The sequence below is a fragment of the Lepidochelys olivacea genome, assembly GCF_965140295.1.
Source record: "Lepidochelys olivacea isolate rLepOli2 genome assembly, chromosome: 3".
Lineage (NCBI taxonomy): Eukaryota > Metazoa > Chordata > Testudines > Cheloniidae > Lepidochelys > Lepidochelys olivacea.
Genome location: NC_140413.1, coordinates 104,864,369 through 104,877,572, shown reverse-complemented (window position 1 = coordinate 104,877,572; position 13,204 = coordinate 104,864,369). Strand labels below are relative to the sequence as shown.

The 13,204-nt window shown below is 42.5% G+C and overlaps 1 protein-coding gene across 1 annotated transcript in view; it reads right to left on the bottom strand.

Annotated features, from left to right (window-relative positions):
- The window catches only part of LOC311517816 (uncharacterized protein), a 47,895-nt gene extending 36,987 nt beyond the window's left edge, over nucleotides 1-10,908 (bottom strand). The window contains exon 1 of the mRNA XM_084622987.1: nucleotides 10,271-10,908. Coding sequence (XP_084479113.1) covers nucleotides 10,271-10,496 — 226 coding nt within the window. The 5' untranslated portion in view covers nucleotides 10,497-10,908. The remainder of the gene's footprint in view (nucleotides 1-10,270) is intronic.
- Between the last annotated feature and the right edge of the window lie 2,296 nt (nucleotides 10,909-13,204).

Below are 13,204 nucleotides of genomic sequence, written 5' to 3'. Positions count from 1 at the left end.
ATAGGATGGTTGCCCTTAAATATAAAATTAGTGTTCTACAATTACCACCTCAAATACTGCAATATCATAATTAATGCAAACTGTAATGGTTTTGCACCATTCTTGCAAAATACTATAGTACATTTTTATAAGGCTGGAGTGGAGTGGAATGGAGAGTAAAAAAGTGCCCAGCAATAAAAACTGCTGAAAAGAAAATACATTTCTAAAAAGTTCATTCTTAGTTCGTGGAAACCACTGCCTCAGGATATAGTTTTAGCCAAGAGGTTAGCACAGTGCAATAAAGGATTAAGTATTTATATGGATTACAGAACCATCTATTTTAGGTAGGCTAGAAGGGATATAAACTCTAATGCTTCAGTACATAAACCAACCACTTATTCAAGTCATTAGAAGCTGTTGACACTTCAAGTGTACAAAACTCCTATCTTCCGGATTAAGTAACTGGGCCTCAGACAAGCATTGATTATTATTAATTTTGGTTATTAATGAGCAACCATTATACAAGGAAAAATTAGCCAATATTTGTAGATTAAAAAAAACTTTTAAAGATTAAATTCTGCTGCTGGAAAGTTGAGTGGCTGAATCTCCCAGTTGTCTATGTATCGCTGGATAGGAGAATGCCCTTAATACACATCTTGCTATGCTGCACGGGCTAATGAATGAGTTTCATAACTTCATTATCAAATGTGAAGTCTGTACTCGGGTCCAAATTCTGCTTTCAAATACGGACTCACGGATCTCAGTGGGATTTGTAATAGGACATGTGAGACAGAATTTGGCCCTCAGTTTTTATTCAGTCCATGAAGTCAAAACTCCCATTTCTTTGGGAGTTTTGCCCGATTAGAATCTGAAGACTGAATCACCCCCTCTTGAGGTAGAACCTACAAGAGAGAGCCAAGGAAGGAGGAAAACTGCAAGGTTTCCCCTGTGGAATTTCCTCACGTCATTCTGTGAGGACAGCAAGATTTAGCCACAGCATAAACCACAGTTCTACTCGAACAGGTTGGCTCTTGGGAATTCATCAAAGCTGCAGAGGTATTGTGCCTCCACAGCAGCTCTAGGCCCCCTGCAGCTCTGCCCTGGCTGCCTAGCATCAAAGAAGCTGCACTGCTAAGGACTCCTCAGCAGGTGCCTGCCCCTAGGTCTCCACTTCAAGGATCCCATCACAGAGGAAGAGGCTTCTCAAGAAAGGTAATATAACTGCTTCTGAGAATATTGAATTTTCTCCTATGTTTCTACTGGGTGCTGAGAAACTCCAGCCTACCCACTTCTCCCTACCACCTCCCAACCCTCATTCTCTGCACCTAACACACCAATGGATCCTAGGACCTGAAGACAGTCCTCTGTGACATCTAGGGGAGGTGGAAAGAATACTGCTGCAGAAATAGGTGTCCCTTCTTCTGCATGTGAAGGAGGAAATCCATGCCCAGAGGGGCCCCTCTACCCAAAGATACTATCATGCTGTGAATAAAGACTTAGAATTTGACCCATAGTTAATGTTCAACCATTAGTGAACTGCATCATCAGGATGGGCCCACCTGAAGGTATGTAGAATGTGATACTAATTAAGACTAGCATTATCTGAAGCAAATTCATGCATGTTCCAGATAAGTAGTATTGCAACAAATAATCTGAAAGATTTTTCCGTGGTTGATCATCCCAGACAAGGTTATCCCTGTCACACAAAAAACAACACCTCTACTGGCCCCTCTGTCAAGGTGTATTTATGTTGCAAAAGAAAAGAGTAGAGATAGTAGCATTTTGTGCCTTGCTAGGTGCACATTAATAGAAATAGAAGGCTCATATTTTATAAATGCAATACCAGCATATTTTGTATAGCCACTTTGGGACGAAGGATATAATAAAAGCACTGTACAGAATTAAGCAACAGCACAGAGAAGGGTTGGGGCAAAGGGAGAAAGACATGTTTTTATCTTGGATTTTTAAAGAATGAGAATTAACCAAGTGGACAGGTACAGGAAGGTTTTCCTTGATTGCAGGAATTGAAAAGTAAAATGTTCTCACATCATTGGTGGTGTAACTATATAGAGAGACAGAGAGGAGGCCTCTGCTAGAGGAACAGAGGGATCTGGGAGCAGAGATGAGAGCTAATCTATGAAATACAGAAAAGCCATAAGGACTTTTATACATTTTGGTAATTTTGAACTGATGAATAGGAATCCAGTGAAGCTGTATAAGAATGATGTGGTCACACATTTTTGTACACATGAGAAGTCACACAACTGAATTCTACATATGCTGGCCTATGGAGGGATGAGCCTTCACCTGGACAGGCATAAAGAAGGGAGTTGCAATAATTATGGTAGAAAGAAAATGCTGCCAATAAAGCTGTATATTATTAATATGGATGATAGTTAAGAAAGAAAGAAATATGATGACCAATGGGAAGAAGACAGAAAGAGCACCTAACCAAGAATTTAATCCCGTGGGATTCTACAGAGGCAGGGAGTTGACCCAGGGAAGAGCCATCAGTTTTGTAGAACTGGAATTAAGACAGGAGGAACTAGAGATGTCTGTGCTGGTTTGTAAATGGAATGGACCACAGAGTTCAGCTCAAACAAAAAAGAAAAGTCTTCCTAAGCAGGTCATTAACTACATGAAGAAAGTGGTTTCCATGTTATGACAAGAGTGAAAGTATAAAAGCCACCAATTGCAGCTAACATGAAACAGCATCAGCTATCCTCTCTCCACATCCAATTTCATAGCACAAAAGTAGTGAAATGAAACCTTTCCTATCAATTCACAGGCTAGCATCTACAAACAGTGGCTACAGGATAGAGAGCTGAAATAGGACTTGAGAGACCTGGGTTCACATCCTAGCTTCACCAGTAGACTCCTGGGCACTTTAGGCAAGTCACTCTTATCCCTGTACGTCAGTTTCCCTATTTGTATAATGGAGGGAATGGTACTTTATAGAGCATGTTAAGATCTGAAGATGGAAAACCGTCTTATAGCTCTCATAATAATATATAATCTAGTTTTCTATGGATGTTCCCCTTTTCTTCTCTAAACTAAGAAAATTCAGAATAAACTATTTTTAAACATAAAGTCACTAGGAGCCACAAAATGTAAAGTTAAGAAAATGCAAAATTTGCATACCAGTATTCAAAAAAGTATGTAATAATTTAGCTGCTAAACTCCAATGCTAATTACTGGGTATAATGTGGCTAAAGTATCAGATACATTTTCAGTGGACGGGGCAGTGGAAGTAATGGGAGAAGTGGCAGAAGCATGATGCACGCTGGTTATTCTGCACTGCTGGAGAGCATTGATACTTAGGATATGTCTACACTACGAAATTAGGTCGATTTTATAGAAGTCGATCTTTAGAAATTGATTTTATACAGTCTATTGTGTATGTCCCCACTAAGCGCAGTAGGTCGGCAGAGTGCGTCCTCAATACCATGGCTAGCATCAACTCACGGAGCAGTGCACTGTGGATAGCTATCCCACAGTTCCTGCAGCCTCTGCTGCCCATTGGAATTCTGGGTTAAGCTCTCAGTGCCTGATGGGGCAAAAACATTGTCATGGGTGGTTTTGAGTACATGTCGTCAGTCTCCCCTCCCTCCCTCCCTCCATGAAAGCAACTGCAGACACTCATTTCATGCCTTTTTTCCTGGGTTACCCATGCCATAGCAGACGCCATAGCAAGGCAAGCATGGAGCCCACTCAGCTCACTGCTGCTGTTGTGAGCATTGTAAACACCTTGCGCATTATCCTGCAATATGTGCAGAAGTGGGCTAAGACGCCAACATGAGGACGATTGTGAGGAGGATATGGACACACACATTCCTGAAAGCATGGGCTGTGACATCATGGCGGCAGTGGGGCTGGTTGATACAGTGGAACGCTGATTCTAGGCCCAGCAAACAAGCACAGACTGGTGGGACCACACAGTGTTGCAGGTCTGGGATGATTCCCAGTGGCTGCAAAACTTTCACATGTGTAAAGCCACTTTCCTTGAACTTTGTGAGTTGCTTTCCCCCACCCTGAAGCGCAGGAATACCAAGATGAGAGCTGCCCTGACACTTGAGAAGCAAGTGGCAATAGCCACTGTGGAAGCTTGCAACGCCAGACTGCTACCGGTCAGTCGGGAACCAGTTTGGAGTGGGCAAATCTACTGTGGGGACTGCTGTGATCCAAGTAGCCAATGCAATCACTGACATTCTGCTATCAAGGGTAGTGACTCTGGAAAATGTGCAGGTCATAGTGGATGGCTTTGCTGCAATGGAGTTCCCTAACTGTGGTGGGGTGATCTACAGAATGCATATCCCTATCTTGGCACCGGACCATCTTGCCAACCAGTACGTAAACCGCAAGGGGTACTTCTCAATGGTGCTGAAAGCCCTGGTGGATCACAAGGGATGTTTCACCGACATCAGCGTGGGATGTCTGGGAAAGGTGCATGACGCTCGCATCTTTAGGAACTCTGGGCTGTTCAAGCAGCTGCAAGAAGGGACTTATTTCCCAGACCAGAAAATTACCACTGGGGATGTTGAAATGCCAATAGTTATTCTTGGGGACCCAGCCTACCCCTTGCTCCCATGGCTCATGAAGCCGTATACAGGCAGCCTGGACAGTAGTAAGGAGCAGTTCAACTGTAGGCTGGGCAAGTGCAGAATGGTGGTAGAATGTGCCTTTGGACGTTTAAAACCTCGCTGGCACTGTTTGCTGACTAGGTTAGACCTCAGCGCAACCAACATTCCCATTGTTACTGCTGCTTGTTGTGTGCTCCATAATATATGTGAGAGTAAGGGGGAGACATTTATGGTGGGGTGGGAGGTTGCAAATCGCCTGGCAGCCGATTTTGAGCAGCTAGACACCAGGGTGATTAGAAGAGCACAGCTAGGCACGCTGCGCATCAGAGAGGCTTTGAAAACCAGTTTCATGACTGGCCAGGCTACGGTGTGACAGTTGTGTGTGTTTCTCCTTGCTGCAAACCCGCCTCCTATTTTTATTTTAATTCCCTGTGAGTCAACCACCCTCCCCCCTTCAGTCACAGCTGGCAAAGAAAATAAAGTAACTATTGTTTTGAAACCATGCATTCTTTATTAATTAAAAAAAAAAAGGTGAGATAACTGACAAGGTAGCCCGGATGGTATGGTGTGGGGGAGGAGGGAAGGACAAGGGCACATTGCTTATTGTAGCCACACTACAAATCAAAACTGTTTGAATGACAGCCTTCTGTTGCTTGGGACATCCTTTGGAGTGGAGTGGCTGGTGCCCGGAGCCTCCCCGACACATTCTTGGGCGTCTGGGTGAGGAGGATATGGAACTTGGAGAGGAGGGCAGGCGGTTATACAATGGATGCAGCAGGGGGTCTGTGCTCTTGTTGGCTTTCCTGCAGCTCTACCAGATGCCTCATCATGTCCGTTTGCTCCCCCATTAGCCTCAGCATCACCTCCTGCCTCTGCTTATTGCGGTCACTTAATGCTTTCCTGACCTCTGCCACTGAATGCCTCCATGCGTTAAGCTGTGCCCTATCAGTGCGGGAGGACTCCATGAGCTCGGAAAACATGTCAGCATGAGTGTGGTTTTTTTGCCTTCTAATCTGCTATAACCTCAGGGACGAAGATGATAGGGGGAGCATAGAAACATTTGCACCTGCGGGGGGATAAAAAGGGAGAGTAAAATTTAAGATGATACATTTCTGAGAACAAAAGGGAGACTTTTTCACAGTGAATCAAGCAATTCACAGCAGACAGCACATGTGCTTTAGGTACAAGGTCACATTTTGCCTTTTATATTGAGCGCCTGCCGGTATGGTGACACATCACACATGCTGGGCAACAGAATTCAGTTTCCAGGCAGCCATGGTAAGCCAAAGGGAATGTGGGGTTGGCTTCTTACCCTTTCATAACATGTGGGAATGGTTTCAAACTGCAGCGCCCTCCTTTTCCATAGCAAGCGATGCTGGTTGGGTTTCACATTTAAAAGGAGTGGCTGCGGCTTTCAGGTGGATGTGCAGCACACACCTCACCCCATCCCACCGTGTGACTATTCTCTGGGATGATCCATTTTAGCCAAACGCAAACAGCCCAGCATGAACAGGGTCCTTTTACTATTCCTTTACAAAAATTCCCCTATTTCAACCAGGTGACTATGAATTATATCCTCTCCTGAGGCTAACACAGAAAGATATAGACCGAATGTTGCTTTAATGCGACCAAAACCCAGGACCATTCGCTGCCATGCTTTGTAATGCAATGATTCCAGACTACTTGCTACTGGCTTGGCGTGGTAAAGTGTCCTCCTATGAAGGATGAAATAAGGCAGCCCTCTGCAGAAACCTTCTGCAAAGTAGAGTACCTCCAGGAGCTTCATGGAGATGTCCCCGGAGGATTCCCGCTCCATCCCCAGACACGTTAACAGAGTTTTCCGGTAGCTGTACTGGCCGCGAATGTATCCCAAGTCTTCAGGGCAAATCAAACATTAAACACGATTGCTTTTAAACCCTGTACTGTAGTTACAAATGTGCACCCACCAGAGGTGCCTTCTCCGGCTTCAGGGTCGGGGATCTCGCCTTGGGAGAGTATTGGCTCCAGGGTGATGAAAAGGTCCTGGCTGCTGGGGAGAAAGGATTCACCGCTTGCCTGCTGCACAATCTTCTCCTCCTCTATCTCATCCACAAAATCCTCCTCCGTGTTGCATGAGACTCCCCCCTTGCAGGTGTCCACGGACAGTGGTGGGGTAGTAGTAGGGTCCCCCCCTAGAATGCTGTGCAGCTGATCATAGAAGTGGCATGTATGGGGCTGTGACCCAAAGCGACCATTTGCCTCCTTTGTCTTTTGGTAGGCTTGCCTGAGCTCCTTAACTTTCACGCGGCACTGCTGTGTCTCTCTGTTGTAGCCTCTCTCTACCATGCGCTGTGCGATTTTGGCATGTGTATATATATTAGCATTTCTTCTTTTTGATCGGAGTTTGGCCTGCAAAGATTTTTCTTCCCATTCAGCAATCAAATCTAGTGTCTCCGTTTCGGTCCATGCTGGAGCTTGTTTGCGATTCTGGGGGGACTGCATGGTCATCTGTACTGCTGAGCTCGCCACGCTGACCAAACAGGAAATGAAATTCAAAATTTCCCAGGGCTTTTCCTGTGTACCTGGCTAGTGCATCAGAGTTCAAAGTGCTGTCCAGAGCAGTCACATTGGAGCACTCTGGGATAGCTCCCAGAGGCCAATACTGTCGAATTGTGTCTGCACCACCCCAAATTCGACCCAGCACGGTCAATTTTAGCGCGACTCCCCTCGCCGGGGCAGAGTACAGAAGTCGATTTTAAGAGCCCTTTAGGTCGACAGAACGGGGTTGGTTGTGTAGGCGCATTCATTTTAAAATCAACCTAACTCAGCTAAATTCAACCTAACCCCTTAGTGTAGACCCAGGCTTAGTATGCTGCTGTAGCTTACGTTAAGGACTGCTCCAATCCTCAACTCCCTCCAAAAAAAACAGTAGACACTGGTAACGTGAGCCACCTTTGCCCCTTCTCAACTCAGCTACAGTCCACAATCAAGGCTGCTACTTCTCTGGACCATCACAGATGGCCCAGTCACTACTTGTGACTCTCAGTAAGAATAAAAAAGAAACAAGAAGCAACAACGCTCACCTGATGCAAATCAAAGTTATTTGCATGGTGGCCTTTGTAGAGAAACAAGTCATCACAGATATGTGCAGTCATATTACAGATACAGTATTTGAATATCAGTTGGACCATATTTGTGGCTGCTTTTCTGCTCGAATAGCTAATTAAGGACAGTGTTAAGAATCATGAGCCTTTCTAGCTGCTGGCTCAAACAAAGGTGTTGCAATAATCTTTGTTTGTGGTGTTAGTCCATTGCTGAAGCAAAGATAGCATCTTTCAAACAAGGGATTAATATACGGCACCAAAAAGAACAAGGGAGTGTTGTTATAGTCACAGCAGTTAATGCAAATTTCATAATAAATCATCCTTTGTCTTTTAGCTTTTTGAGCTGAAATATTCTATGCTTGGTCTATTCCTAAAGATGATTTAGTAGGAGACTTCAGTAGAAAATAACCCTGACAATAATAGCAACCTCTAACTTTAGGTGATTTATGTATTTTCTCAAAAATAATCTATCCAATCTCTCTCAATATTTTTATTCCCTTAAGAGCTGGTTGGTCTTTTGAAAGAAAGCAGTATCCCAGCTGACTTTGTTGTTCAAAAAATACAGGACTTTATGCCTCCCTAATCACTGGCTGAGACCATTTATACTCTATGAGCCTAGCTGTGCTCTCAGATATGCTAGTTTCATTCTGATGTATATAAATGGGTATTTGACTCTATAAAATCTTAGTGAAATAACTAGTGGGAAATAGCATGCATGTTAAAAGCGTTCAAGTCACCTTTATCATAAGCTTATTTTCTATCACTTCCTAACACATATAGAGGCACAATAATGCACTGTACTGATGAATTTCTCACTCTGTTTCCCATCCCCGCATACTCTGTGATGTCGCACTCTGCTGGAACACATTCCAGGCGTTGTGAGTAAGCAGGAGTATGGCTAATGGGTCCACAAAGGGTTAAGATCCCACCAGCTAAATCCCCAGTGCAGATGGGGCACAGTAGTCTGTGGACACTACTGCAACCAATAGATTGCAGTAGCTGCTGCTGCAGGCTGACTGCACAGATAGCCTACACTTTCCCTCTCATTTTGGGGTCAGGAGAGGCCTTTCCATGTAAAGACTGTATACCTAAAGTTTTAGACAAGGAACTGGGATCACCCATATTTTGGGGGTTCTAACACTATTTTCCTTTTCTGTGACAAATGGAATGTCATGATAAATCTCAAGCAGTTTGGTACTGCTAAAGAAGACCAGTAATAGACATTATTTTATTAATGATTGATAAGAAGCTGTACTTGCATCCTTCTCTTCTCTCTTTGTGTCCACATTGGCCAGGAGATTTTAAAAAGTGCAGTGAATTTTTGAAAATGTGGACAGATAGGCAATGCATCGCCCCAGGAACCATTCCCACTATATATATAGCTGCTATTGTCTATGAGTAACCCTACCTTATTTCTGTATTAGGTGCATTGACATAAAAATACAAAGAGAGGTTTGGATCCTTTGGATCCTTGCCTTCCCCTCAACATTTATCTCATAAAGATTGGATGATCCCTGCAGTCTTTCTTGCATTCAATACTGCTTGTCTTCATATTGAGCATATATGCCTATTGTCTCAACAAAACAGCCTCCTCCTTTTATCCCCGTCTATCAAGATGAGTGGAAACTATGCTTTGTGGGCCTGATCCCATTCGGTGCAGAGGGCCCTCAAGTTCCACTGAAAGTTGAGCCACTTCAACACCACACACAAAGTGTCCTCCCAGAATCAGGCTGCATTTATGTTGTTTCGTAGGAGCACAACAAGCTCAGAAACAAATTCAGGGCAGAGGGGTAGGAATGAATATATTCTGATAAAGGATAATTCTTATAAGAATATTTCAGTGCACAAATCCAACTCCTGTACATAAAAACACAGAGACCCTCATTGAGATGACTAGCTGGTAAATGAATAAATCAGATAAAGTATGTGATGACAAAGATTATGTGGTAAGCATATGAGAAAATTAACGTGAATCTAACTGAATACAGTGGATCTGTTAAATGAATATATTCTGTGAGTACGAATGCAGTACAGTTTTATCTAACGCTAGCATCCTCTAAAATCCTGTCACATACATAGACTTAATTTGTAGTTGTGTGATCAAACAACTGGATCATTCTGTTTCCAGCACTGTAACTCCAATAAATGGGAAGGGGAGACAAGGCAAAGATTCAGATCCCTCCCACTAACCAGATAAACTTTAGTCTTAATTTCTAGAAGACTTTGAATTATGAAATATGTTTTCTGTGTACAAATCAGGTTATGCATTTGTAGGGTGATCAGATGTCCTGACTTTATAGGGACAGTGCTGATTTTTGGGTCTTTTTCTTATATAGACTCGTATTACCCCCCCCCCCCCACTCCCGTCCCGATTTTTCACATTTGCTGTCTGGTCACCCTATGCATTTGTAGCTCTGTCACAGTGGAAAGTTATTGATCATTTTGATGCAGCTCTTTATTATGCTACTTGAACCCTCAGTTTCCCAAATATAGCAGGAAAAGCACTGTAGCTTTATCCCTGTACCACAGCACTGAACTGCACAAACCCAAGTTGGAACAAACAGCAGTTTCATCAGTAGTCCATTGTCATTATGTAGAAAAAAATCACCCCAAATAACTGCCCCTCACCTGTTTCAATGTGCTGTAGAAATTCTTGCACCATCTCCTTTTCGTGTGGCTGAAGGACAGGTTTGTATAGCTGTCTGGCTTCAGAGCTCTTTCGTTTTAGGCAAGAGCATTCACTTATCAGAATCAAATATTCCTTAATGTTCTGTATCAGACTTGAGGACATCCTCTTCACAAGGGACACAAAGTCCTGAAGCAACTTCACACAGTTTTCACACAGTTGAGCCATTTTTACTTTACTTGTTCTGATCCAACACAAAGTCACAGAGAAAAAGGGAGAGATATGGAAAGAGTAGCTTCTTCACACCTTCACCACTTTTTGCATTAAATTGTTGCTTCTGTGTTGGTGTGTGTTACAGATCTTGATTTACCCAACACTGTCATAACACTCTAGAGCCACTGCAAAACTGCTAAGTTATTTCCTATGTGCAAACAAACTGCATGGTACAACAAAACTTAACTGTCAACAGTATGCTCCTTGTGAGGTCTGTAAGATGTTAGTTTAAAGGCTGGAACAGATCCGCGTACAAATCACTGTTTCTCTGCATTAGTTGAAGAAAAATAAAGCGATCACACAAAACTGTTCCATAAATAACAAATGAAATTTATTGAAACAACTATCAAAGTCTTCACAACTCAGAGACCAGTGAAAGCCTCTGGAATAATGGACAAAGAAGGCTGTGGTTATGTAAAGTGACATCACAGTTGAAGGCAAGGCACCACCTTCTCCACATCTCTTTTGCCAATAGGAAAGGTATACCAAAAAAAAAAATAAAAAAAATCAACAAACAGGTTTTTCCAGTTTCTACTGAAGTTTAGACAGGAACAAAGGCACCATCTGGCTAGGCAGATAGTTCATAACTGCTTCAAATAAAATGTCCATGAAGAATGAAAAAACTGAGAAAATGTGTAAATACAAATATCAGAAGTGTACTTAGAATTATATTTTATATTCTGACAAACAAAATCTGGGAAAAGATATGTGGAAAAATAGACTATATGTAAATCAAAAGTGATCAAGCCTCATCCTGAGGGGAAGTCCAATTCCCCTTGTTAAAATTAACTACTTTATTTATTTCTCTGTGCAGGAAGAGAGAACGGTTAGGCAGGAGAGTGCTTCCCCCCTCCTCTATATTCCTTTATGCAATTTCATTGCTCTAGGTGCAAGTGCCTTCTCCTCTACAGATACATTTTTATGAAAGACACCATTCAAAATAAGGTATGATATTTTAAATATTCCAGAGGCTTCCTGTAAAATCGGAGCTGATTCTAGACCTCTTTGTTAGGCAATGAATTTGTGCTGGTGTGCTGAGTGGTCACTTAAGCCAGGCTTCCTATATCAATGTATTTAATAGATCTGTCATGGATACATATACCACTTCATTTGAAGCATTTGCTTGTAAGCTTTAAAGACTCGTTTTTATACTTAGGGTAGGAGTTTAAAAAATTCCTAAGTCACCTAGGAGCACAAATCACACTGACTTTCAATAGAACTTGTGCTCCTAAATCTCTTGCTTTTGGAAATCCCTCTCTGTCTATTATGCTTAACTCTCTATCAACAGTATCTCACAGTTTTTATTTGGATATTTAGGGATATAGCTATTTGGGTGATATTTAGATCCCTAAAAATGTATACCATTCAGTCCAACTCAACAGCTACACATGGTTCCCTATATCCCCAATAGATGTGGGCCTCTCTGTACCTTTTAGTTAGCCTTTATGAGGAAGACTTTTAAAGGCAGTGTATCTCCTTGCTATTCAATCCAGTGATGTCTTCTGGCTACTTCCTGCAAGATGTTCAAGGACTGTCCAGCTGGCCCATTCTCTTCATTACTGTTTCTTAGGGGATGGGGAAGCAGGGTTAGGAATGTCTGCCTGCTCCCTTCTCACGTCTGCCAAATCCACCTTGTAAGGATCTTCTAGGAGATAGGCCAGCTGCCGAGTCACATATTCTGCAGCAACAGAACCCAGAGACTCACTGCTATGTTCTGCTGCTACCACCACTGGCCCTTCAAACTTTGCAGTTAGGATGGATGTCCAAGACAGCAATGTGCGGTGGTATAAAAAAACCCCTCAGAATCCATCAACTTCCGCTTTTGTATCTAATTCAACCCTGGTGAACAGATGTGCCAAGTTTCACTCATGTAGGATTAGTTTTAAGGTCATTTTTAAAGTGTCTACGTGAAAAAAGCAGCAGGATTTTAAAGAGATACAATAATGTATTAATTAATAATATTTGCTTTTCTATAACACCTTCCATCTGAAGATTTCAAAGTGGTTTACAGAGAGATAAGGTAGGTGAGGTAATATCTTTTATTGGACCAACTTCTGCTTGTGGAAGGTACAAGCTTTTGAGCTACACAGAGTTCTTCTTCAGGTCTGGGGAAGGAAATCAGGGTGTCTGACCTAAATACAAGTTGGGACACAGATTGTTAAGCATAACGGGTAATACATGTTGTAGGAGGCCAGCTGAAAAGAAGTGGACAATTACAGATTGGATTGTTATGCATAAGGGGGTTGAAGTGGGCAATTAAGGGTAGCAGGCAGTCTGATGCATTACAAATTGTAATGAGCCATAAAACAAGAGTCCCTATTAAGTCAATGGTGATTGGAGTATAGCAAAGTTATGAATTTAAGTTCCCAGACTCACCATTTGAAGGTGTTATGAGGATTTCTTTGAAGATGACTATTGAAAGTGCAAATATGAAGTGATCACTTTGTGAGAAATGTTCACCCATGGGTGATATGTTGGTTTTGGTTTTTTTTTTGGTCTTTTATCATTTTCTGTGAGAGTTCATTCGAAAGCGTAGTGATCGTCTGATTTCACTCAAATAGTTGTTATTGGGGCATTGGATGCACTGGATGAGGTACATGATATTGTGACAGGCATATGTGGGACCCATGAATCTTAAAAGGTGTGCTGTGGCTGGTGCTGAT